Here is a 25,671-nt window from a genome sequence, read left to right as displayed (position 1 = left end):
TGGTAATGGTGATACACTGTCTGATAAATACTAATTTCTCAGCAAAGCACTAACAGAGCAGCAGCCTTATTACTACTGCTGTCAGCACAGTCTTATGTTATTGGAACCATAAAAATGTCAGAACTTTTTCAGTTTGTCAGTTTGATGGAAAATTGACAGAGAAAATGGGAAACATGATAGTCTAAGAATGTCACAGCATTGTGATCGCGGCTGTTGCCGACATTCTTGATAGGTGAAAATGAAGCATGCGGGATCAGACTCGCAGCCTTGAGAGGCCATGGCAACCTACTGAATGCAGAATGGGTAAATGCAGCCAGGCTGTGTGAGAGAGAGAAATTAGTTTTGGACCAGAACTGTCTCTTCATTTCCACATAATACTGCAGTAAAAAGGTTAAGCAAAAAAAAAAAAAAAGTATTGAAAATCTCAGACCAATACAAATCCCTGTGCCCCCCCTGTTTTCTCTGTGCAATGTCTCACTTCTCTACTCTTTTTCATCTTTCAGGAATTCACTCTGAAGACTGTGGACCTAAGCAGGCCTGAGGGCTCTGACATATACCAAATCCCTGCCCAGGGGAACGGGGGAGATTAAAAACTTCTGATTGAGGTGGAGAGGAAAGAGACACAGAGAAAGGGAAGGAGAGACAGAAAGAAAGCTTATCGTTCACCTTTGTTCTTTTAATGCCCCAAGTGAAGGATCTCCATAGGCATGTCTGTGAATAACAGCAAACACAAGAACAGCTGCCCACCACTGTGGTCAGAAGATGGAGTGAGAGAGTGAGGGAGGAGAAGAAAACAGGATTACATCCTGTGAAAGTGCCAAGCTCATATTCTACATTAATTGAATGCCTGGGAGAAAGGAGAGGCATGAGAGGAAGCCTTTTCAGCGCCAACTGCTTCAAGAGGTACTGCAATTAACCCTCTGGCTATCATAAAGTAATACCTGGCTTTTGTTGTTTTCTGATTGCTGGGTTTGGTTGTACTGTGGATCTGTGCTTGGGCCGTGGTCATGTTTCAGCCCCTGGTGTGTAGACCGGATCGGACCGGCTCTCAAAGAAACAGCCTGATTCCTCTGCTGCTGCTGCTTCTTTACACCTCCCTTAAGCCCACTCAGGCAGCCAAATCCAAAGGGCCAGGACACACACATTTGAACTCCATCCGCATCGATGGAGATATTTCCTTAGGTGGGCTCTTCCCAGTACACGCCAGAGGGCATGATGGAAAGCCATGCGGGGAGCTGAAAAAGGAGAAGGGTATACATAGACTGGAGGCCATGCTCTTTGCCCTTGACCGCATCAATAATGACAATAATCTACTGCCCAACATCACACTGGGAGCACGAATCCTAGACACCTGCTCAAGGGACACTCATGCCTTGGAGCAGTCTCTCACCTTCGTGCAGGCTCTGATCGAGAAGGACGGCACAGATGTCAAATGTCTCGGCGGGGGGGCACCCATCATCACCAAACCCGAGAGGGTGGTAGGTGTCATTGGAGCCTCCTCCAGCTCTGTTTCCATCATGGTGGCCAACATATTACGCCTGTTTAAGGTGAGATTATCAGCACGCTTATTTGTTTGGTTTGATTGTTCTCTTTGTTTGTTGGTGTGAGTGAAATGCAGAAAAAACAGGGCAGGATCTGTTCTGAAAGATGTATGATCCTAAAAGCTATGATTTGCTTTTGCTCCAATGAGTCACGTATATACACTGTATTTGTATGAATAATTAATAACACCGGATGGAAACCGGTACAAGCCGCTGAACAGTATGAGAGAACAATAAGTGTTCGATATCTGCTGCCACACAAAGAACAATTTCATAACTTCAGAGACGAGATGCCTGGGTAAATCTCATCCCTCTGCCTGGTGCCCTGAAGGAGCTGGTTGCTAAGCAGTGAGAGGTATTGCCTGTCACAATACAAAAGTGATTAATAGGATTTGATTTCATTTTAGCCTATAGCCTTTCTCTTGATCACTATGGTGTTTACATCTGTTTACGCTACAGAAAAAAAACATGTTCTCTTCATGGACATTTGGACATTTGATGAATTATTTAATACAGATTTTATTATCATGCCAGTCAGCCATGGCAATCATAATCGTTCTTTCTACTTTACTGAAGGTATGATTGCTATTTACCGCTTGGCTCACTGCAAAAATAAGACCTTTTTTTGACTAAAAAGAATTACTTTTTTTAAAAGTACTGTCGTGTTTGAAAAGGTTTCATGGGTAATTACACCCTTTTACAAAATATTAGTCAAATCCCTTTCAGTGGGATGAGGTAGTGGCTTATTTAAATTCAGTGATAATTAAAACAAGGAACTTTTCCTCACACAAGCTTGGAGCATATATATATATATATATATATATATATATATATATATATATATATATATATATATATATATATATATATATATATATATAAAAACATTTATGTCAGATCCTTATTCCAAATTTTACCTTCACCGTGGACTTGCATGAAACTTGTGTCTGTTATTATCCTTCTTTTCCTGCTCATAATGCAAGGTCAAAAAGTAGCCCAATCACAGAAAAACGTTCCTTCAGCTGATTCACTGTTTGCCCAAGGACACTTCAACAAAACAGGTGTTTTGAGGCTGAGGCCTGTCACTTATTTGAAATGTCAGACGAGGAGCTGCAGATTCAACTTGAAGCTTACTGCTGAATATTTTTTAAATGCTATGGCACTGTACTCAGAGCACAACAGGCCACACATAGATTTTACTTGGGCAGGACACCCAGGCATATTCAGGGTTGTCCAAGTTTATTTTATTTTATTTTAATTTATTTTATTTACTCACTTGTTATATAAAAGAGAACTAGTGTGAAGCTAACAAAGAAGTGTCAAATACTCTTCTTCCTAGAGTGGCCATAAAAGTCAGTCAGGTTCTATAGACTCCCAATTTAAAATATAGTAAAAAAACATGTTTATAACCTGTTACAAAAAATAGTTTTGTTTGCTATGGATATCTATGGCCCCTGCAACCAGTCTGCCAGGTTGCGCCTCCTCTAATTTGGGTGATTGACAGTCTTTGTGTGGTTGATGCCATTTGGAGCACTTATGTTTAGGGTCAGGTATTAGTACTGTAACTCTGGTATTACCTGAGAAACAGCACTGTAACACAGGTGTGCTGCCCCTACGGACTTTATAGATTCATCACGCTAAACAAACGTTCTATTGGTAGTTGGTAACTTGGCAGTCTACCCTCTTGTCCAAATCTGGAAACTCCAGGCTTCAGAAAACCAGCATGGTGGTGACCAAAATGCTAATGATGAAGCCTCAAACTGTGGAGCCCAGAGTGTCATGTGATGGTGCAGTGGCTGCTTCCATCTTTGATATACAGTCTGTGCTGCCAACTAACTACCTGTTTTGTATGCTTCTCTACTGGCAGTTAGACCAAACTGATTTTGTTTCAGCCCCTTTCACTGCAGCCAGACCAAAGTTATTAAAAACTCAAATATCAAAGGGTGGTGGTTGAACAGAAACAATTTGGTCAGCTTACCATATATTCATGATCAGTTGATTTATGATTAGTTGTTTGTTGTTTTTCAAGCAAGAATACCAAATTCAAAGCTTTGTTTGTTCTTTTGTTTTTACTTTATTTGCTACTTTGCTATGCTATTCTACTTTGCTATGCTTACTAAGCTACTTTTCTGTCTTATTTGATATATGAATTCAATATCTTCAGATTCTGGAGTGTATTTTTGAAGGGGAAAAAAGCAATTTGAAGTTGTTACCTCGGGCTCTAGGAAACTCTGTGGGCATTTTTGCTATTTGGGACATAATTTAGAAAATAATTAACTGATGGACATATAATTAAAAATAATCATTAGTTACACTGTTAAATGATTGAAATGAAAGCCAAAGGATGTGCAATGTGTTTCTTTAACTTTTTTTTTTTGTGTGTTCCCTGATGGCTCAGCTAATGCGCTCATCTCTTGTGCCAAATGCTAGACAACCACTGAACTAGGCCAGACTCTGGCACTGCTTTATCTGTTACCTTCCAGTGTGATGTCATTTGCCAGCGGTATGCAGGAGAGATGCTCTGCTGTGTGATTGGTTGTTAGGACTGAACTATGATTAGGACATGCTTCTTTTTTATTTCATTGCTTGTGAAAATGTGTTCATTTTACAAGCGATGTGAGTGAAGCCAAAAAAAGGAAAAAAAAAAAAAAAAAGTGAGATGTGAAGTAAAGCATGAAAGCTCGTGTATATACTGGAGGAGTTTGGTGTGGGGTAGCTGGTGTGTAGGTGTGCTGCACTGCAGTGTAACTGCACAGAAACCATTAATACTATAGCATCCCTCACACTTCTACATGGGTCGAGTATTTATTCACTTCACTAAATAAAATCAATAATTTGATCTGGAATCTTTAGATTTGGCTACAGCTCTAGATTTTGCTGAGACAAATATGAGGCTTTTATTTTGTTTTTTTATGCATATTTATGTATTAGTTAATCTAATACTCCGCAGCAACAGCCTGCAGTCTATGTGTTATTTGATAAGCTCCCTGATTCCAGAGTGTTACAAACCACATGGGATGCATCCTCCTCGTTGAGGCCCCCAGCGTTAATCAGTGTGAACCCAGTGTGACGGAACACACACACACTCTCTCTCTCTCTCTCACCCTCACCCACTGAGTGTTTTTTTTTTTTTAAAGTTCATGTATAGGTTTATGCATCTGTGTATGGGTATGTTCAGTATACACCAGTGGAAAATATACTGTGGCATCCACAGACCTGTGCATGAACTCTGCATTTCTTTCTGTCTCAGCTCATAAAATGTGCCTATATGTGCACTCACACAGGTGAGAGTCGGTGCGGGCGACAGTAATGAGCATTTCCTGCAGCGCGTTCCTGATCCCTGTCTCGCATGGGAGCCTCAAATCCTTCGTCATTAGCACAGTGCTCATTGCTTCTTCATTAATGCATGTAAGCGTTGTCCTTGCATATTTAATCTAGATGTCTCTGATCTCCCCTCTCTTTATCCTTGGTGTGTATATGTAATGCATTCCCCTCTTCTTGCTTTTTTTTTTTTAATGTTCAGACAAATGGAGGGTGAGAAAGCAGTGCTAGACTGACAGCAAGCAGAGTGAGATTTTGCCGGTCCATCCTCAGATACTATCACTTCGTAATTGCTCTTCTGAAAATCAAACACTTACCAGGACAGTAGTAAATCAGTCAAAGTCAAAAATCCAAAAGGAAAGTGAACTAAACTGGTACAGTTACACAGATTTAACAGTAAATTTCTGTTGCAGAGTGGTGTGTGGTCATTTAGGCAAGGACTTGAGTTATGGCTTCCCTGGGTTTCATAGGTCAGCTAAATGCCAGCCGGTTCTTCTGGCCTTGATGGACCTGCTGATAGTTCCAGAAAGTTTTAACTTTACAGTCTTCTCATAATGTACTCTGCACAGAAAAAAAAATCCTACCATGGTATAACATGGTGAGAGAAGGACTGCCATGTCTGCTAGCACTGCAGCTGGACATAAATGTTTGCTTTAAATGAAGGGAATGCATGTGCACAAGTACCAACTCAGCATACTGATCAAGACAGGCAAACTAGCATACATGCATGCTTACAGTATGCATCTACATCTATAGATCATGTGCAAAATTGCAGCACTCAAATACACAAGGTATATAAAAGCTTCACAGAAAGGAACAGTCGCATACAAAAGTAATCACGCGCATTTGCACACAAACCACTTTAAAGGCATCAGCAGCAGCCACCCTGGTGTAGTTAGCAGGTTTACAGAAAAGTGTTTCCTCAGCACTCAGCTGCATACAGATGTGGTCCAGAGCAGTTGATAAATATTTTACTCAAACCTTATGTAACGGTAACACGGGGACCATGAGCTGCACCTCAAGAACATTTTGTGTGTTTCACCAAAAAAAAAAAAAACGAGGGAGCTGCTTTGACAAGCATTTGGGGAAAAAGATAATTCATGATCACAGAGAAGCTATTTCACATTATAGCGTAGCAGATGTGTTCATAATGTGTTGACTCATGTCACCGATTACACTACCGGGTCTGTCCTTCCTGATTAGCTCAGCAGGAGGTTCTGACAGGGATTTTATTTTAACCACAGCAGAGGTTTGGCTCTTGTTCAGTGGAAACAAAGCATTTTTCTAAATTTCTTTTGATTTTATTTGATCCATTCTGTGGTACACATGAGTAGCAAAACAGAGAGACATTGACCCAAGAATAAGAAGCTCAGAGCATTCGAGCCTTTAATGCTCACTGGAAAGCATTTTGCTGGCTTTTTGTTGCGCTAACATTACAGTTTACTGCTGGCTGGACAAAGCATCACGCATTCACTTAATGGTTAGTTTCAGCAGTAAAAGCATCCAGAGAAGAGTAAAAAAAACATCCATTTAGAGGAAGAAAAGTAGAAGATTTTTTTTCATGCAAGAAAACACAGGCCTTCAGCATCCCACTCAATGTTACATTATCTCTGAAATTTAGCTCACGCCCTTGTGTGTGTGTGTTTTTTTCTTTTTAAGTTTCGCATTGGAAACATAGAAACTGACCTGTGTTTATGCACCTCCACATTGTGGGAGAATATTCTAAACTGTAAAGGTCCCAGAAACCAAATAAAAGGACATACAGTAAGTACCTACATTACCTCTGGCATGGCCTTTTAGTGAGTCTTTAGTGAGGCAGCTCCCTCGTGAAGCTGCCTCACTTCAAGCTATCAAAAAAATAAAGCTAATAATTTTTGATGGTTTTGAGGGTTTTGGATGAGAAGAACACCACAGATTATTAATATTTCTCATGAACTGTTGTGGAATTTTGTACATGAACACATTGCTGGTAAAAGCATGTGAATAATAAACTAGTGTTGAATAATACATTGTTAGGCAGATTAGATACAAATGCTGTCTGTTAGTCTATAGCACTATGATCCTAATGAATAAACCAATGTACCTTAGATTTAAGTATTCATTCTAACTTATTTTTTCTCACAGAAATACAGAGTGGGCGGTATTCTTTCTATATAAAGTATACGTGTGCACTTTGAAAAGAAAAAAAGAAATCACTTCAAGTAAAGGTACAATTATGTGACAGCTTGTAAGGTAAAAGCTATCAGTGTCAATCTCATTCATTGTGTGTACATGTTGGAAACCCAGTCACAAAACAAACCACGAAGAGGGTGGCAGATATCATTAGCAGTTGACAGTCTTGATCATGGTTCCCTGAATGAGCGAGCAGATCCATTCAGCAGCTGTTATGTGGTCAAAGCTCCACCACATCCCCTTTTCCCAGTGGTGCTCACCATCTGCTTTGTTGTAGCTTCTTTTAGTGAGTTAATGGTTATATCCCCCCAGTTGATCCTCTGCTCCCTGCTCCTGGCTTCAGGCCAGTTTGGTAAAATCTGTTAATGTTATGCTGGTGTGATCATTTGATATCCCACAAAACCTCAAACCTGTCTTCTTTTCTCTTTAGTGAGAAAAACTAAGGCGTCTTGAAGGTAATTTTGGGTGTAGAAAAGGAAGAAGCAGCTTGTGTTGGTTTGCTTGTGACACTACTAACTATTGTAATTGACAATAAAGACAGTTTATTCATTTTTTTATTCATTTTTTAAAATCTTAATATTCCCATGCTGTGCAAAGTCCACATTTCACCATTTTATTTTGAGTGTTTGTTAGGCTGGACTCTTTCTGTGTGGAGTTTGCATGCTCTCCCTGTTCTGGCAAGGGTTCTCTCTGAATACAGATTTTGGATATAACATTAAAAGAAGCCTTCTAATTCTAAAAAAGTTAATTTGGATTCAGTACATTTTGTCATACCTGGGGAATATCACACTGAGGTTGGATGAAAAAGTCCCCCCCCCCCCCCCCCCCCCCCCCCCCATATTCAAGCTGTAATATCTGTGAGGCCATTCACTTGAATTTGACTGTCTTAAAGAATACTATGTCCTGTGTATATGAGAAGCTGTTAACAAAACATCAGTCCACTATCTGCAAAATTATGGTTTTCTCATGCCTCCAAATCTACTGTCAGAGATCAGACGTAGAACTGTTTTAGGGATTCAAGGATCCAGCATTCTAAGGCCTGTATGGCTGTTCTGCATTATTTTGTTTAAAATGAATAATTTAAAAAAAAGCCATGGTGAATATGCTTATCTGGGCTATCACAAACATTGCCTCTTTACCTCTTGATATCAGCATTATCAACCCCTGGTGCTTACCTTACCTACAATATGATAAAATGTGGACTTCAGTGCAAGTGAGTGTGTGTGTGTGTATGTGTATATATATATATATATATATATATATATATATATAATATACCTAATTTTTTTTTTCTGGCTTTTCCTACTTTTCTCTAAATGGAGAATGCTTTCTTGTTTTATTTTGCTCATTGATGGTATGAAAGATGGGCGTAGCTACCGGGACACCACCCGTTGGTTTATGAAGCGCAGCTGAGAACATAAATTCAGCAGGAAAGTATTTACAGAGGTCAAGTCAGAGGGGCATTTTAGCAGCCATAGCTATCGCCCCCTGACGGCCTTCAAAGACAGTGCAGGTTTAGGGCACTTCTGAAAGCTGTCCATCATTTATGCTATGATTTTGCTCTAATCAATAAAACAAGCACCCAAACTGCGTATTTCTAGAAATTCCAACAATGACATTGAGACAACATTAAAGGAGCTCGTCCCACAGACAGCAGAGCTACACCTCAGATGCTGCGAGCAACTTTTATTTTGGAATTCTTTTTCAACCAAGACTACAGAAAAAAGATGGTCAGCCAATGGTGAGGATTCAACTCATCTTTTCAAACATGTTTCTGAAAGATTAGGGGGTGTTATCACCTGTGAATCCTATCTTTAAATGGCAACTACTGGTCCATGCAGGGCCATGAATAAACGACTGACAGCAATACAAAGTTCTGCATGTGAAGAACTCGCTTTTCTTCATTTTGGCTCAAGCTGAATTAAACTCTGAGTTTGAGCATATTGTGTTGGACTTGTTTGATAATAGAAAACAAAACAAGAGCATCATTGCTTAAATTATTGTCGAACAATAATCATTTTATCTTTAAAACTTTAATTAAGCATAAAGTTTGATCCATTGCCCAGCATAAAGTCACGTAACAAAAGCCCAGATTTCAAATGAGGTATTTCATGCACTTCATTAGGAGTGTTTTCTTTGGGAGAGAAGTATTCTTTTTGCTGCAGAATTTGTACTTTGTAACTTTGCAGACTTTTTTTTTTTTTTTTTACATAAAATTATGAAACATTAAATGAAAGGGAAAAATAGAAAAAATAATACGGGCACTTTGTTGAGCATTAAGTTTGTAATGATTTCCTGTAAAATCCTCTCAGTCTTTGCCAGCTTTTCAAAACACATTATTTGAGCAGCATTTTATCTTTTAGCCACAGGGCATTTGTGCTCATTTGGAATGAAGCAATAACCTGAGTAAGAACGTCTATAGAAAATTTAATCAAATCTGCAAATTTAAATGCATACTTTTGGTGTTAATTTAGATTTTGGATCCAGACAGAATTACATTAGAGGTAGACGAAAAGAAAAAAAAAAAAAAAGTCACAAACCTTCAGTACTGTATTATATTTCAGTCCCTGTATTTCTGCACATATAAAAGACTGACAGGCCTTGAATTAAAACATGAGTAGTTTTATTTTATAATACACGCTATTCATTTTCTGTACATCATGTTTTATCAATGCCTGGATGATAATTAGTTATCCTATTTATTTGATTTTATCAGTGTGATTGCCCACACATTTAATGACACTGGATATGGTCATCAGTCTTCTGGTATCTGATACATTTCTTTAAATTCTGACCCTGTCGTAGCCCTCGCGGTGAACTCTTAAAAAGTGAAGAAAAAAAAAATGGGTCATGAAATTTCATGCTTCATCTCACCTTGTTCTGATGGTTTTTTATTCCCCTATAAACCTTCCAGTGACACAGCACAATGACGGCCCTGTGCCAAAATTGATTTAGCAGCTCATTTGGGGGATGACAGCTAAATCAAGATTTACTAGTATCAGCCCACTGAAGCATCCACTTCAACCAAGCCCACTCATTCAGTGAGCCAGTGACAGCATGATTGTTTGCACCAACTGCTTCATTGCTGTGGATCTACTTCAGTTCATGCAACAAGGTGACATGTTCAAACTTGAGTCAGACAAAAATCCCAAGTTTTAGCATTTGCAGAAGCACACTTAATTTCATGTTCTGTGGGATATTGGGAATTGTATAAGCATAGTTCCCAGTTCCAATATATTACTTTTTTAATTAGAAACCAGGACATATCAATTCAAAAGGGGATGGTGCAGCATGAATGGAAAGATGGTATAGGGCTTTGTTACACTGTGATTTCAAAATGAGAGCCATTTTGGTCCAAGTACTATAAGTCATTGTAGAAGGTGCAGATAATAATCCTGTTCAGTTCTCTGAGGTGATATTTTCCCATTTTCTCTATTTTCCTATGCTTCCACCCCCACCTTCCTCTTCTTTCTCCAACTACCCCATTAACAAAATGCTGACCTGTGGTTGTTCATCTATTAAGCCATCACTTTCTTCCCCCATCTTTTATGTTTAATATACATACAGTAACTGTATTGATCTGTCTCAGTTTTTGATTTTGATCAGCCAGATGTTATTTGACTTTGAAACACATTGTGTTTTGACTGCAGAGAGGCTTCAGCATCATCCATGTAATTTCATTCTGCTCATGCAGCCACTGCACGCACCTACAGTGCAGGGCTCTGTCTGGCTCAACATGAGAGGAACATTTTGTGGACAGAGTTTTTTTTTTTGTCCTGATTTAGTCCAATCCTAAATCAGACCCCCCAAAATTTCAGCTTTTCCCTGAATGGCCCAGATTTCACAGATCTACCAAAGAACCATTTTCCACAGGTCTTTTAAGCTGCGTGAAGCTAGAGGGTAGTTTGATGCCATAAGAAAGCACTCGCTCTTTATTCACATCCAGGTTTTATGTAGATGTTCTTGTTTGTAGTCTTTTAAGTGAAAGCACTACAACCTCACATATCTGTTTAAATATATACAGTAAGCCAGTTTTTTTTTTTTTTTTTAAAAGCTTGTTTCTATTAAATCTTCTGTGGTGCAGTTTAATTATTGAGTTCAGAGGATGTAGAATCAGAGAAAACATGACTTTTTTGTGATAGAAGGCCCAGAGGAGAGAGGCAGATATTCACAAAAAAAAATAGGACACAGGAAAAAATGTTGAGGAAATTACTCACAGAAGCTGTATTCATTATACACTATATGGAAAAGAAAGTGTTAGGCCACTTGCATGTTAAACTACAGGAGCTGCTTGCCATGACGCGCCCAGCAAACAGTTTTTGTGCTGGGTGGCAGTGGGACTGAAAACCCCCGAATTCAAAGATTAAGAGGTGTGGTCCAATACTTCTGTCCATATAGTGTATAGAATACTTGGACCGTGTAATATTTAGATAAAATTGTAACTCATTAAGAATCATACTGAAGTTTCAGCAACAAAATGCTATTGGGTAGGTAGCCTTGTTGCCCTCTGTATTTTTGTCAAATGTAAATCTGGTAGTCATTCAGCTTGAGGAATGTTATTGTCGCCTTGTTATCCAACACACACACACATGTTCAAATTTATATCATAGATGCATCTACTAAAAATCTCAGATGAGTCAGTTGCTACCATAATAATGCCAATCACAGAAAGTGACCGGATGACTGAGAACCTACACAGCCACAGAAAACCACAGGATTCTCAGTGGTTTATATTTATTTTAATGTTAATATTGCTTATTCCTGGTTCTTACTTAGACATTTTCTTTTAAATTGATATGGTGAATAAAGTCACTAAGGCTCACATCCATTGAGATCTGAGACCTGGTAAATATGTGTTATAGAGCTTGTACTTCCAGGGAATTTGTGCCACCTAAAGATTTTACTGCCAGGAGGCTGAGAGGTAGCAATGGTGGCTGCAAGTATTTTAATCAGAGTATAGCATCAAGTCAGTTAAACTTCTGGGATATTGATCTGCTCAGTTAAGCAGCAGAGGGGGTTGTTAATCAGTTTCAGTTGCTTTGGTGTGGACTACCAACTCCGCCATTGCCAGAAAGTTTGCTGTGTCTCCCAGCATAGACTCAAGAGCATGGCGGAGATTCCAGGAGATAGGCAGTTACTCTATGAGAGCTGGACAGGACTGTAGAAGTTCCTTATCCCATCAGCATGACCGGTATCTGCTATTTTGTACAAGGAGGAACAGGATGAGTGCTGCCAGAGCCCTACAAAATGACCTTTGAGAGCAGGTTCACTCTGAGTGCACGTGACAGATGTGAAAAGTTCTGGAGAAGCTGTGGAAAATGTTACGCTACCTGTAACATCATTCAGCATGACTGGTTTGGTGGTGGGACAGCGATTGTCTGTGAAGGAATATCCATGGAGGGACACACAGACCTCTACAAGCTAGGCAACGGCACCCTGACTGCTATTAGGTATTGGGATGAGATTTTTCTCAGACCCCACACTGGTTCAGTGGGTTCTAGGTTCCTCCAACAATACCCGACCTCATGTGGCGAGAGTATGCAGTCAGTTCCTGGAGGATGAAGGAATTGATACCACTGCCTGGCCTCCATACTGACCAGACCTGAGTCCAATAGAACACCTCTGGGACATTATGTTTCGGTCTGAATCCGCCAGTGATGCCCTGGTCCAGATCTGGGAAGAGATCCTCCAGAACAGCATCCGTCATCTAATTGGGAGCTAGCCCTGATGTTGTCAGGCATGCATACAGGCACATGGGGGCCATGCATACTACTGAGAGGCATGTAAAGAACACTGGCCATGCATACTTTTGAGAGGCTGCAATGAAATTTTGACAAAATGGGCTGCAGCATAATTTTTTTCACTTTGAATTTTGGGCAACCTTGAATTTAGTCCTCTCTAGGTTTATAATTTTCATGTCCATCAATGTGGCATCCTTTCCTTCCTAACACATTACCCAGTCCATATGAGTATAGCTATCCAACATGATTTTTTTCCCATTGATATCTCATGTTTTCAGAGTTCCTTTTTTTTTTTTAAATCAGTGTATCACATGTAGCTTGAGAAAATGAAAAAACAAGCCAAAAGAGGCATAAAAACATATATTAATGTATCCAAAGACATTATATAACAAATGATGTTGTGGTTTTATAATATGCATTCTACATGTAAAGGTGTTGCACAAAATATATTCAGGTATTTGCACTGAAGAAAATGACATGCTATTTTATTTTTCCTTGATTTCTTACTTGTGGTGTTTTGCATTTGGATGAGTAAGCAATGCACTGATTCGTGGTGACTCATTCATCATCATCACAAAAACAAAAAAAGTTTTTAAGATGCACAAGGCCATGAGACAGATGTTTTATATTAATATAGATGAGGTTTCTGGAGAAGTGATTTAAATAATTTTTAAATCAGCAGCAATTATTGATTATACTCCTTATTATCATTTGTTATGGTGTATTTCCCTTTGCAGCTTGTTTTTCCTGCTATAAACACACAAATTATTTAAGGCAGGTGTTCCTCTACCCATCTCTGGGAGCTAGATGTTGTGTATTTCTGTATAATTATATTGTTTTACGCTATAATTATATTTTGCCATAATTGTGATCTCATTCTGCCAAATACAAGCAACTCATTTTCAATGCAAATCAGCTGTAACATAATTTCTGTATCTTCAAGAGTTGATAAATGTCCATCTAGAATTGAGATCCAGACCTTCTACCATCTGCCAGTGTTCTTTACATGCCAACCACACTTGTGTTTGCATACGTGTGTGTCTGTGGGTGGCTGTATTTGAACACGAGTACACGTGTGTCTCACAGGCTGTTTGTTTGCATGTTTCTGTTTGGTTATATGACGATTCTCTCATAATAGACATATGTTTTTGCACAAACATGAAAACAAACAGCTTGAAAATGGTCTCTGTTCTCTCACAGATCAATGTACCAGTTTTCAGTTCACAGAATCTGCTAAAATAGATTTCTTTAAAAAAAAAGAGAATTTGTGTTGCTTTCTTTTTTAACTATTTAATGTCACAGCAGAAATAACATCCTGTAAATTATTGCTCATGTGGCACCCATTTCAACTGACATTTAACTCTGTTGTAGCTTCTTTGCTGCCTCATTTGAGTGGCAAGCCAGTAGACCTCTGAATAACTGCCCGAATCTCAATGTTCAGCTATTTGGATTGAAAAGACGTAATTTGATTGTTAGGCTTTAATCACAGAGTTGTTCTAGTGGCACTGTTACTGCTTGCAGTTGCATTTTTGAAAAACAGCAGCAGCAAAATCTTAACCTGTGGAGACAATTTAGAAAAAATCTTCCATGTATTATTTCTCAGATGTTTTTTGGTCATAATTATTTGTTCATAGCTCATTTAAGTTCCTTGTTTTAAGTTCTTGTTAATAAAATAACTTGTTTAGTTTATATAAAGGGAAATGACATATGACAGATGAAATATAAAAGCCAATTTTAGGAATGCACCCTGCTGGAGTCATTACAGATTCATTTGATTTTTCAATGGAATTCATAATTAGGAATAAAAAGTGAAAGCTCTGCACATCACGATGTCTCAGGCAGTAACAGCCATTACTATTAAAGTTAAGATCAACTAAATACAATAGCTGTTTATTTTAATCTCTATAGGAAATATACTTTTTTGGTGTATTTTTATAATCTCTTCAAATCTCTTCAAATTCTTGGCAAAATTCAAATAAGTCAATTTTTTTTCTTGAATCAGGAACTAATCCAAGTACAGTTGAGATGATGCTGAATAGTAACAGATGTGACAAAATATTGATACTGTAGGATCAGTAATACATTGGCACCAAGTATCAATAGTTTTATTAAAATATGCAAGTACTCTGAGCTAATTTCCCCACCACTCGAACTTAGTCACCGAATGCATGAGGGTAACGGGATCTGGAAGTTGACTTTCTTTTGATGAGGCTGAAGAAACTCACAGGGCAAAAAGGTGGACAGCATGAACAATGAAGAAAGCTAGTAAGCAATCTAATTAAAAAAAAAAAAAAAAAAAAGGACGCAATTGCTGCTAATGTCTTTTAAGCTTTTGACATTAGGTTTGGGTTTTTGTCTCATTTGAATTCAGCACATAACTGAGCTTATTTATGGTCAACTAACAATAGCTGTTATAATTAATTGAAACTCAAAAGATGAGACAAGCTAAAGCTTATCAGCTTATTTTAGTATCAATAGAAACTGCAGAAGTTTATGTTGACGTCATCAGCTGTCGTTTAGAAACCTAATGGAGTTAGAGTAAACTCACTGACACATTATACTGGTTAGTTACTAGTAATTATACTAGGTTTTGCAAGCAAATGATTTTGCAACTAAATATTATATATACACACACACACACACACACACACACACACACACAGACAACCCCTCCCCCGTCCCCCCCAAAAAACAAAACAAAAAAAAAAAGAGAGAAAGCCTTTGTCAAGGGCCACGCAAAGAAAAAAGGCAATTAATTGTTATTTAAATGAGTGCGCTTTTGGAGTTTTTGATTTATAAACTGATGAAAAATGTGAAGCTGCTTCCAAAGTGTTTTGTACTATGAGCTTTGCTAATAAGAGTGTCAGAGCTCAAGAGTGATTTACACTGTTGAGCCTGAATATTTTTTCAGGATGCAAGTGAAACGCTCACACTGCAGAGCTGTGAATTTCAAATTAGCGTACTTCAGTAAAAAACAGGGTTTTTAAATGTTTTTTTACACTCAAGCTATACATTTGATTCACCAATGTATCCAGCTATATATTTAAACTTTTTACTTGCCTGATACTTTTACAGTATACTTCTGCTTTAATTTTTTTTTTTTTTTAGATTTTTTTTATTGTATGCAAAAAAAAAATATAGCTGTGAAAACAGAATGGTCTAAACATGCAACTTTTAAAACCTTATTTTCAGATAAATTGAACTGATTAAAGGCTTGTTTGTTTGTTAATGTATTTTATTGTGTCGATAACTGCTTTCACTTCTTATTTGCTGGTTGCTTCTGTGTGCTCAGGTTATATTAGAGTTGCTTCTTCCTGATGCTCCAGTTTCCTCCTGCTGTTCAAACACATGTAGGTCAGTAAGGAGAGTCTGAATTGCCCATAGTTGGCACTGTCTGTCAGTTTTTAGTGCAAGGCTTGTGTCACTTTATATTTAATGCGAACTCTTTCCTCAAAGGATCCTTTGCAGGGATAAGCAGGTATAATGAAACATATTTTCCTGCACTCCTTCAGGTCTCAGGATAATTTGCATTTGCAACAAGAAAGGAAACTCTAACCTTAACCCAAAGGAAGGAAAATGCAAAGAAATTTTTCAGATTACTGCAGCTTCTGTAGATACTTCAGTACATTTACCAATTTATATTTGTGTGTATTTGCCACTGGTTACCGTATATGTTTCAGTGCTAATTTTAAGCAGTAGAAAAACTAATTTAATTAAATGGAATGGTAAATAGATTGGAGTTTATTTAGTGCTTTTCAAGTACTGTTCACCACTTAAATCGTTTACACTACAAGCCACAGGCACCCAGTGATCGAACCGCTGACCTTTGGAATAGCAGACAATCCATTCTGTCTCATAGCTTCCCCAGAATCCAACACCACTTGGAATATATAATGTGACTTTATATTCATTTGCAAATTATGTTTTGATAATGGGGTAGTATTAATGTGATATGGGTTTCAATTAGGTTGACAAATTTTGATAAAATGTAAATTTTCTAAATGTTAAAATGGAAAACATGACTGTTTTCCAGACATGAACATAGTCTGCATTTCTTAGTCATTAGAGATCTTGAATAAATGGATTCAAGATTGTTCTCTATCCTCTTTTCCAAAGCTATAGTAAACATAATGCACTTTCCTCCTGGTTTGTGTTTCCTTTATCTGCCAGCCGTACTGACTCATAGAACCCACTTCTGCTTTTAAGCAATGCTGCACAAGTTGTTTTGGAAAATTAGGTAAAAGCAGAAAAGTGGTTTCACCAAAACATAAACCAAAATGCTTAATCTTAAAATGCTATTAAAAAACATGCATTATTGACATCTAACAAAGTAACAGTGTAAAAAGGATCGATTTATTTATTTTTTGTAACATTTAATAGTGGAGTAAATGCATTAGCTTACAAAACCACAGCTTCACTGGTGTTTTTTATGTTTTTATAACACTTAAGAAAAAAAATCTATCACACTACACCTGTTTTACCAAAGACATGAAAACATAACGGCCAAAATGGTTTAAATATTTTTTATTGTAAAGTGGAAGCAGCAAGATTATTCTAGTACTGTTGGGATTCATTATATAAGCATGTATAAACATAACAACTGTCCTCAGTGTTTAACAGTTGCAAACTATAGCATCTATAATTGTCAATATTAAATTAAACATTAATTAACACTTAGAAAAACATAAAAAAACATAAAACATAAAAAAAATTGCTTATTGCAAACTACTCCATGCATTCAAACCCCTTCTTGTGGGATTTAAATGTGTTTCCCACAATCACAATGAAATGGCAGCTCAAGTGCCTTTATAATCTTTATAAACCACTCTTATGATCTCTGTTTTAATCTCAGTTAGGTTAATGATTCTAATTAGTTTATTTTTAGATTATTTTTTCCAATGCAGGTGCTTTTAGCTACAAGTCATGCAGCACTTTATGCTAAAGACTTCAAGCATTTCATTGACCTCACATCCATGGCCATTTTAGAATCACCAATTAACCTAACATGCATGTTTCTGGACTGTGGGACGAAGCCAGAACTCCCAGAGGAAACCCGCATAGGCACAGGGAGGGCATGCAAACCACATAGAAAGGCCCCAACCACAAATTTATCCAGGAAGCTTCTTGCTGTGAGGGGGGAGTGCTAACCACTCCACCTCTCTGCTGACCTATTGCAGAGCTTGTCAAGACTCCCTCTCACCTCCCTATGACCTCCGGTCCTTACGTACTCGCACACCATAGGTGATCACTCCTGTGATGTACTATTCACAGTTTCAAGATTCCCCAATTATCGTTCAAAAACCAGTAGGTCCCTGGAAATCTGGGAGAATGTGATGAGAACACAGAGAGTTGTTATGACACTCAACGTGCCCGTTGAACTCTGCCACTACAAAAATTTGTAGCACCTGTATAAAAATATAAAATTTTAAAATATTTCCATTTTTTTTTTTCTTTTTTTTGTATTTTGGGTTACTTTAGAAAAAGCCATAATTTAGGGACTTTTTACTGCTGTCAAATATCAAAATGAGTCAAATGGCCAAACAGTATGTCAGGGTTAAATGAAGAGTAAAACCTTAAAAATCTTTTTTTTTTAAATTTCTCAGATTTAATTCATTTGTATTTGGCTAAACAAAGATTGTCTCCTTGGACCTTAAAACCCAGAGGAAATGATGTGTGCTCTCTCTCTCTCTCTGTCTCTCTCTGAAAAACTAAGTATACACATGATTCAGTAGCTTGTAGAATCACCTTTAACATCAATAACTTGAAGTAATGGTTTTCTGTATGACTTTATCAGTCTCTCACACTGTGTGGAGAAATTTTGGCCACCTATTCTTTACAACATTGCGTTGTTTTCAGCCAGTCTGTTGTAGATTTGCTAGTGTGCTTGGGATCACTGTCCTGTTGCGTGACCCAGCTTTGCCCAAGCTTTAGCTGTCAGACAAATGGCCTCACATTTGACTCTAGAATATTTTGCTATACAGAGAAGTTCATGGTTGACTCAATGACTACAAGGTGCCCAGATTTTAGAGAAAAGAGGCCTTCTCCTGACAACCCTTCCAAACAAGCGATACTTATTCAGTCTCTTTCTGATTGTACTCTCATGAACTTTAACATTTAACTGTAGAATCTGAGATGTGGTTCTTGAGTTTCTTGCATTTTCTTTGAGCATTGCATGTTTTGACCTTGGGGTGAATTTGCTGGGATGTCCACTGCTGGGAAGATTGGCAACTGTTTTGAATGTTTTCCACTTGTAAATAATCTTTATCACTGTGGAATGGTGGACTTCATTTTGTTTGGAAATTACCTTATGACCCTTCGCAGATTGATGGACAGCAACAGTTGCTTCTCTAAGATCATAGCTGATGTCTCTATTCCTTGGCATTGTGTTAACACACACCTGAATGCTCCAGATCAACAAACTACCAACACTTCTGCTTTTACAGATGTTGACACAAATGCTGATGATCAATTAATCAAGTGGATTTGTTTAGCAGAACTGGATGCTACTTACCCTCATATCCCTATGGAAGTAGTAGTGGCATACTTAGTTTTTCACATGACTGCACAGTGTCTTGTGAAAACTCTTATATGACTATACTTTTTACTTCTTGGGAACTTTTCTGGCCCATATATAGATGTTAGATGTTAGATTCAACTCATTGTCATTGTGCGCACAAGGCACACAACGAAATGACGGTTCCAGATCACTCATCCAGAGACAAGCATCTGCGGTCATGCAGCCAGAGACCGGTGCTACCGGTCTAATATATAAGTAAACATGATGAGTTTGAGGTCCAATAAGTAGCCCTAGGGAATAGATTTGTTTATATTGTACCTTTAGAGACAGAAATAGGCTTTTATGTGTCCCAGTTTCAGACTTAATCTCCACCGTCAAGGAACATAGCTGCGGTCAACAGATGAGCAGAAGAAGCAGAGATGAACTATGAGCTGGAGGGCTGCAAAAATCAGAACCTGTAACATGTGGATAACCTGGAACATGCACTGCTAAACTGAACTCCCTGAGGCTGCAGAGGAGAACAGCTACAGTTGCCAGCAGCAGTCTGTTCATTCACTGGAGAGAGAATTAATTGTTAATTAATTGTTAATAGTTAATTTATTGTTACAAATGGTATTGCTTGATGATTAATTTAAGAAAGCGTGGATGTTTCACACCTTGTTGCTACACAAAAAAAATTAAATTCTATGAGAAACACTGGAGTTTTATATACAAATAGTTGTCTTTAATGGTAACAGTAGGCTAATAAGCTTACATTAGCCAGTTCAGCATTTGCAAAAAAATGCTTTTAAATAAATTTTCTTGGCTGGGGTCAACAGCTGGACTTACAGGCTGATATCAGGTGCTTTAGATAGGGAAACATCCTGGTTTACTTGAACTACTTATAGCCATTACATATGCCAATTTATCTTGAGAGCACTGTGTCATACCCTTCCCTAATATAACTGTTGACAGGCAAGAGGTCGATGTAGTTTGTTATTGCACAAGATGATGTATTGATCTTCGATGTTCAGGACCTGTCTTTGGTGGCTCTTTTCATCCTTATCGTTCCCAGAACATCTATGTAGGTGATTACAGCTGCTTACTGATGACAGCTGTAATAGACTGATGTCAAGCAAGAAAAAGGCCGTGTTCTGTGGGCACCGGCCACAAAACGTAATCAGTTGTCTATGGGAAGTCTGAGCACTTCTTATCAAGCAGCTTGGCTGAGCAGCACAGATCGATTGCCAAGATGCTGTAACATTAGATTGACCATAGTGAAGAGAGAAGTCGAATCCTGTTATGGCACTTTTTTTCAAGGAGACATCTGAAACTCATGAAATTGGACTTATCAAACTCTCTAAACATAAAAAGATCCAGTGTCTCTCCTGATGCTGCTGGGGGATGGTTGAGTGAGTGATTATTTAGGCAAGCTTATTTTCAAGACACCTCGGACAGCTGGCAGTTTGGTTTGACCTGCGCTGATTGTCAGCCTGGCATTGACGTCGACAGATGCCAAACAGTGAAAGGAAACTGCAAACAAACTCTTTGAGCTTTCCCTTTGTGTATGTGCTCCAGTGTGCATGTGCACACATGTGAGGGATATAAATGAGTGCATGTGCTTAGGTGCAACCTGGGCATCTATTTGCAAAAAGGCCAGCAGACCAGCCGGGAATTGTGAAGGAGTGTTTGTCAACCCTCCCGCCATCCAGATCTGTATGTAGTTTTCTCAGACTGAAGACAGTCTGCAGTGAGGCATGAGAGAGACCATTACACACATGTCTACCATGCTCTAGATGATGAAGAGATCTGGGAACCCATATTCCCATGAAAACTGCCTCTGGCTGAAATGCTGTATTTCCTGCATACAGGCCCCAGTAAAGCCTTGCCTGGCTCTGTTGATATAACGTATACATGGTAGAAACTACCTCAAGACAGCCTTGTGTCACACAAGGCTGTGTCACACTTAATATTGAAGAAATGAAAAAAGAAAATGTCCCAGCTGGAGGGGAAAAAATAAAATACAAATGATGTACTTATAAAAGTGTGTTTTTAAAAAAAAAAAAAAAAAAAAAAACCCACCAGAAAATATCTCCCCAGATTAATCTTTAAGCCTTTCTTGTATTCATTTTGTAATTTGATGTAATATGAATTATTAGAAATAAAATATTTTTAGCAGATGGCAAGATGATGCAGTGGTTAGCAGTGTTGTGTAAATAGCCCTGCAATAGACTGTGCAGGGCGTACCCCGCCTTTTGTCCTATGACAGCTAGGATAGGCTCCACACGGAAGAATATTTTTGCAAGCTAGCATGGACACGATTAACATGAGTAACATATGCAGTTTGCAAGCACTATAAAGAATTATTCTTTATGCTGAACTTCAAATAAGGGAATTTGTATTAACATAGTCTCATCTATATTTCAGTTGCTTGTCTGGTTGTGTTTATTGCCAGGCTCTGTGTGAAAAAATAGCATCAGTGAAGCAATTAAGTTGTAGGGAGTGTTAGGTATTCACATAGTGTGTCTGTGTGATCAATTCTGACCAATCTGTTGTCCGCTGCTTCAGCTCAGGCGGCGTCTGTCCCATGTGGCTGGAAGTGCTTAGAATGGAAATCTTGAAGTTTCTCACAATTTGATTTCGATTGATGTCGCTTTCGTACCATTAAACTGTAGTTTTTTTTTTGTGGATCTTGATGCATCGTGTTTCTTACAGAATGATGATAATTCCAATGCCCATCCATCAATTTTCTTAAGCACTTATTGTATCCCAGCTGCCACATGGTGAGAGGCAGGGTATGTCCTGGACAGGTTGCCAGTCTGTCACAGGGCTAACACAGAGGGACAGAGAACCATTTACTCTTATGGCCAATTTAGAATCACCAGTTAAAATAAATGTGTCTTTTGGACTGTGGGAAGAAGCCAGAATGCCCAAAGAGAACCCATGGGGACGCACAGAGAGAAAATGCATGCAAACGCCACACAGAAAAGCCCCAGTCAGCTGGGGGATCTGAACCCCGGACCTCCTTACTGCAAACCACTGCAAAACTGTGTAGCCCTAATTGCAATAGCAGTGCCATAATAGCATAATGCTTTTGCTCTTGGCTACATTGTGAATTTTCTACTAAGATGTTACTTATTCATTGATTTATTAGCACAGCAGAAGAATGCCAACCACCATTACCATGGATTAGCATTGTTTACGTCTTTATTTTGTGAGAGAAATTAGTCCCTTTTTTTGGACAATATTGTCAACCTTGAGTAAACAAAGTGAGCGCAGCTGTTTGAACAGAATCCACTTTTTTTTTTTTTTTTTGAACAAGCTGTTAAACTCATCACTTGCTGCTTTTCTCACTGTCTCAGCCACAGTTACTGTCACAGCTCAGCTGTCACTCTGATGGCTAGGCTGGGCAATATGGACCAAAAATCATAAAAAAATCAAATTGTCTCTGTATTGTTAAGCTGAATGGCAATACACAATATGTGTTTGTTTTCTTTAAAGTGGGCTAAACGTCCTCTTAAAAAGCAAAGTAATTGCTTGACATCATGAACACTTTTATTAAAACAGTCGTAGGTTCAGCAGACATGGTATTTTTCAGGAAACCTAGAAAATTTGCCATATTTGAAATAGTAACCGTTTCACCAGGTACGCTATTTTCACGCAGTTCATTTTCTCTGAAGTGAGGTTATATGAGGTACACTACCTTTGTCAGTGTATTACCTATAGCGTTCAGCATGCCCCCAGCTGGATTATCAATTTAAGTGAAGCTATATTTAAAATGTTTTCAGTGCGTTACCTGTCTGGCAGACAACCCTTTCTGACTGGGAATCAAAGGGCATTTTATCTTTAAAGCCACCAGACTCACATAGCAGTTTTACCTCACAAAATACAGAACTTGCTAGTCAGACCACAAACTCCCATGCTCTGCTATATTAAATTACTCTTTTTGTCAGTGGAGTCTGGCGGCATTGAAAGGAATGATTTCCTTAAGTTAAAGTTATTGTACAGCTTTGAAGTTTAAAATATTATTTACTGTTCGCCCAGCGCTGTGTAGGTAGCAGTGGGGAGTGGTTGTGTGAGTTGGATTGTGCCATGAAAAAGTAAAACTGCAAACTCTGGCATAGCATTGTGTCAGGGATTATGTAACACAACAAATGCGTATCTGTATAAACGCTGCACTGCATCATCCCGTATCTTGCTTGAAAATATATTGATATGCCTTATAGGGTACCTAGTACAGTCATTTCCAACTCCATATTTTTATTCTTGGACTCTACTATAGGTTGTATTTTTTAATTGCCTAATTTACCCTCAATGGGCCTTGTGGTAGTGCAGCAGTTCATCCACTGTCTGGAACTAGTCCTTCTGACTGGTTTCCTCTACACCTCTACAGGTGGGTGGAGCTTCTGTGCTTCACCGCCTTTAAGATGTCTCCTCTCTAGAAAAATCTGTCCAAGATGGAGCATTTCGAAACTTGAGCTTTTGGTTCACATGGATTACTTGTACACCTTCTAACTTCAATATTTGAAATGTTGTCCGTGTTTAATATGAGAATATGCTGTCGAGAAAGTGTGTATGAATATTTGGCAGAAATAAAAGGAAAAGCATAGCAACAAACCAGCTACAAAGAACTCCCAGAGGAACAGCAACAAAAATCCCTCAGGTGTTAACTTACCAGAGGGAGTTGTACTGTTTGCACCATGTGTAGTAGTAATGCAACTACACAGGGTGCAAATTGCACCAATGAGTTGTAGTGATTGACATTCTTAGCCTTCTTATCTGTGTGGACCCAAATGTCTTCAGTGTTTATTGATCATGTAAGCCCAGAGACCTCTTACAACTTTTAATCATATTCCACAGCGTGTAGAAAGCCACAGATTTTCCGCTGACATCATCTAAACAAATGATTAGATTAGAATGATTAAATCAGCATATTGCAGAGTATCAGCATGCAGGCAACTACATACTTCTGAGAACTTAATGTTTTCCAGTGTGAGGAAAGGGGGGGGGGGGGGGTGCACAAATATAACATGGTGAAGACAACAATCAAAAGATGGAGCAAATTTGTCACCATCAGGAACAAGATGGACGGTATTGAAGAGGGATGGGTCATGAGGGAAGCCAAGAGGCCACAACAATGTAGCACTGAATGGTACAGCTTGTATTTGAAAACACTTTGGATGTGTGGTGATGACCAATTCTGAGTAGTAACATGGAAACAGTTCAATTTTACAGTACTCTGTAAAGCTGAAGGCTTTCAATTCAGCATAGAGGATCTGTATTTTCACACCCTTCAGATCCACAGTTTGGAACGTTATTCGTTAAGCAGCTGTGGGTTCTTCTACAATAGGGACAAAACCTTACAGAACTGCTCTAAATATCAACGTACGCAAAGCTGTGGGAAAAAAGAAATCTCCTGGCTTCTGTAAAAACATGAATGATGAGACTGTTTGAGTAGTATTTTGGTGGGAAGTGGAGGGAATTAATGCATTTCAGGTAAATATTCCCATGATCATCAAACGTGTTCATGCAGCTGTACAAAAATAGCTGCACGCTATCCTGCCTCATTAGATTTATGATTCTGATGATAATGCATAATGGGTGTCTGAAAGGGGCACTTCACCGATTTTATGACGTTAGTTTACTCGTCATGTTCAGTTCAGCTCAGTGCATAAAAAGAGCTTTATATTAATGGGTTTTGCCCAGATTTCAATGGTACTAATATTTACCAGTACTGCTTATTCAAGTGATATTTAAACAGTACTCTTGTCTGATCTCTTCGTGTGAATTCTGTTCTGAACAAAACAAACAGAAGAACAGCGTTAACATTGCTTAAATTTGTCATGTGTATTATATAGGGTTATGCTGGACTCTAGATTTGTGATTTTTAACTAGAGTATTTCATTTCAGATTAACTGAAAACTTCCCAGGGTGTACCAATCCTTTAGTATTTCAGCATTTATAGGCTCCTCCCATGACCCTAGGTAGGATGAACATTGAAGAAAATGAATGAATGAATTGATGTCTAGAGTCCAGCTTTTTTTGCTGCTGGAGCAGCCCCATTAGCCACCTCGTCCCGTGGGATCTTCAAGTATTCAATGGAACAGAAGGTGGAGGCAAAGACCTTCATTGTTTCACAAATTAAATTGAATTGTCACCCTTTTCTTTTTTTTTTTTTTTTTTTTTTAGGTTTCTAATGATTCTAAGCACAAGGCCAATTAATGTCACTTACACACAACAAATTAGGTGCATGTACATTTAACTACAGGGTGGACTGTTTGTAAGTTAGATGCACTGAAATGCCATTTCTCACATAGACTTTAGTTTACCAGTGAGATGTGCACTATGCCAGATGTTTAAAAGGGTGATGATCTCAAAATTGTTGGATTTGATAAGGGGA

General features: G+C 38.4%; 1 protein-coding gene across 1 annotated transcript in view; it reads left to right on the top strand.

The window, feature by feature from the left end:
- The first annotated feature begins 915 nt into the window (after positions 1 to 915).
- The window catches only part of LOC115779795 (metabotropic glutamate receptor 4-like), a 160,342-nt gene continuing 135,586 nt past the window's right edge, over positions 916 to 25,671 (top strand). The window contains 1 exon segment of the mRNA XM_030728620.1: positions 916 to 1,547. Within this exon segment, the coding sequence (XP_030584480.1) occupies positions 1,008 to 1,547 (540 nt within the window). The 5' untranslated portion in view covers positions 916 to 1,007.

This window comes from Archocentrus centrarchus, chromosome 5 (assembly GCF_007364275.1).
Source record: "Archocentrus centrarchus isolate MPI-CPG fArcCen1 chromosome 5, fArcCen1, whole genome shotgun sequence".
Lineage (NCBI taxonomy): Eukaryota > Metazoa > Chordata > Actinopteri > Cichliformes > Cichlidae > Archocentrus > Archocentrus centrarchus.
The sequence above is the reverse complement of the archived record's forward strand: the minus strand, read 5'-3'. Positions and strand labels throughout refer to the sequence as shown.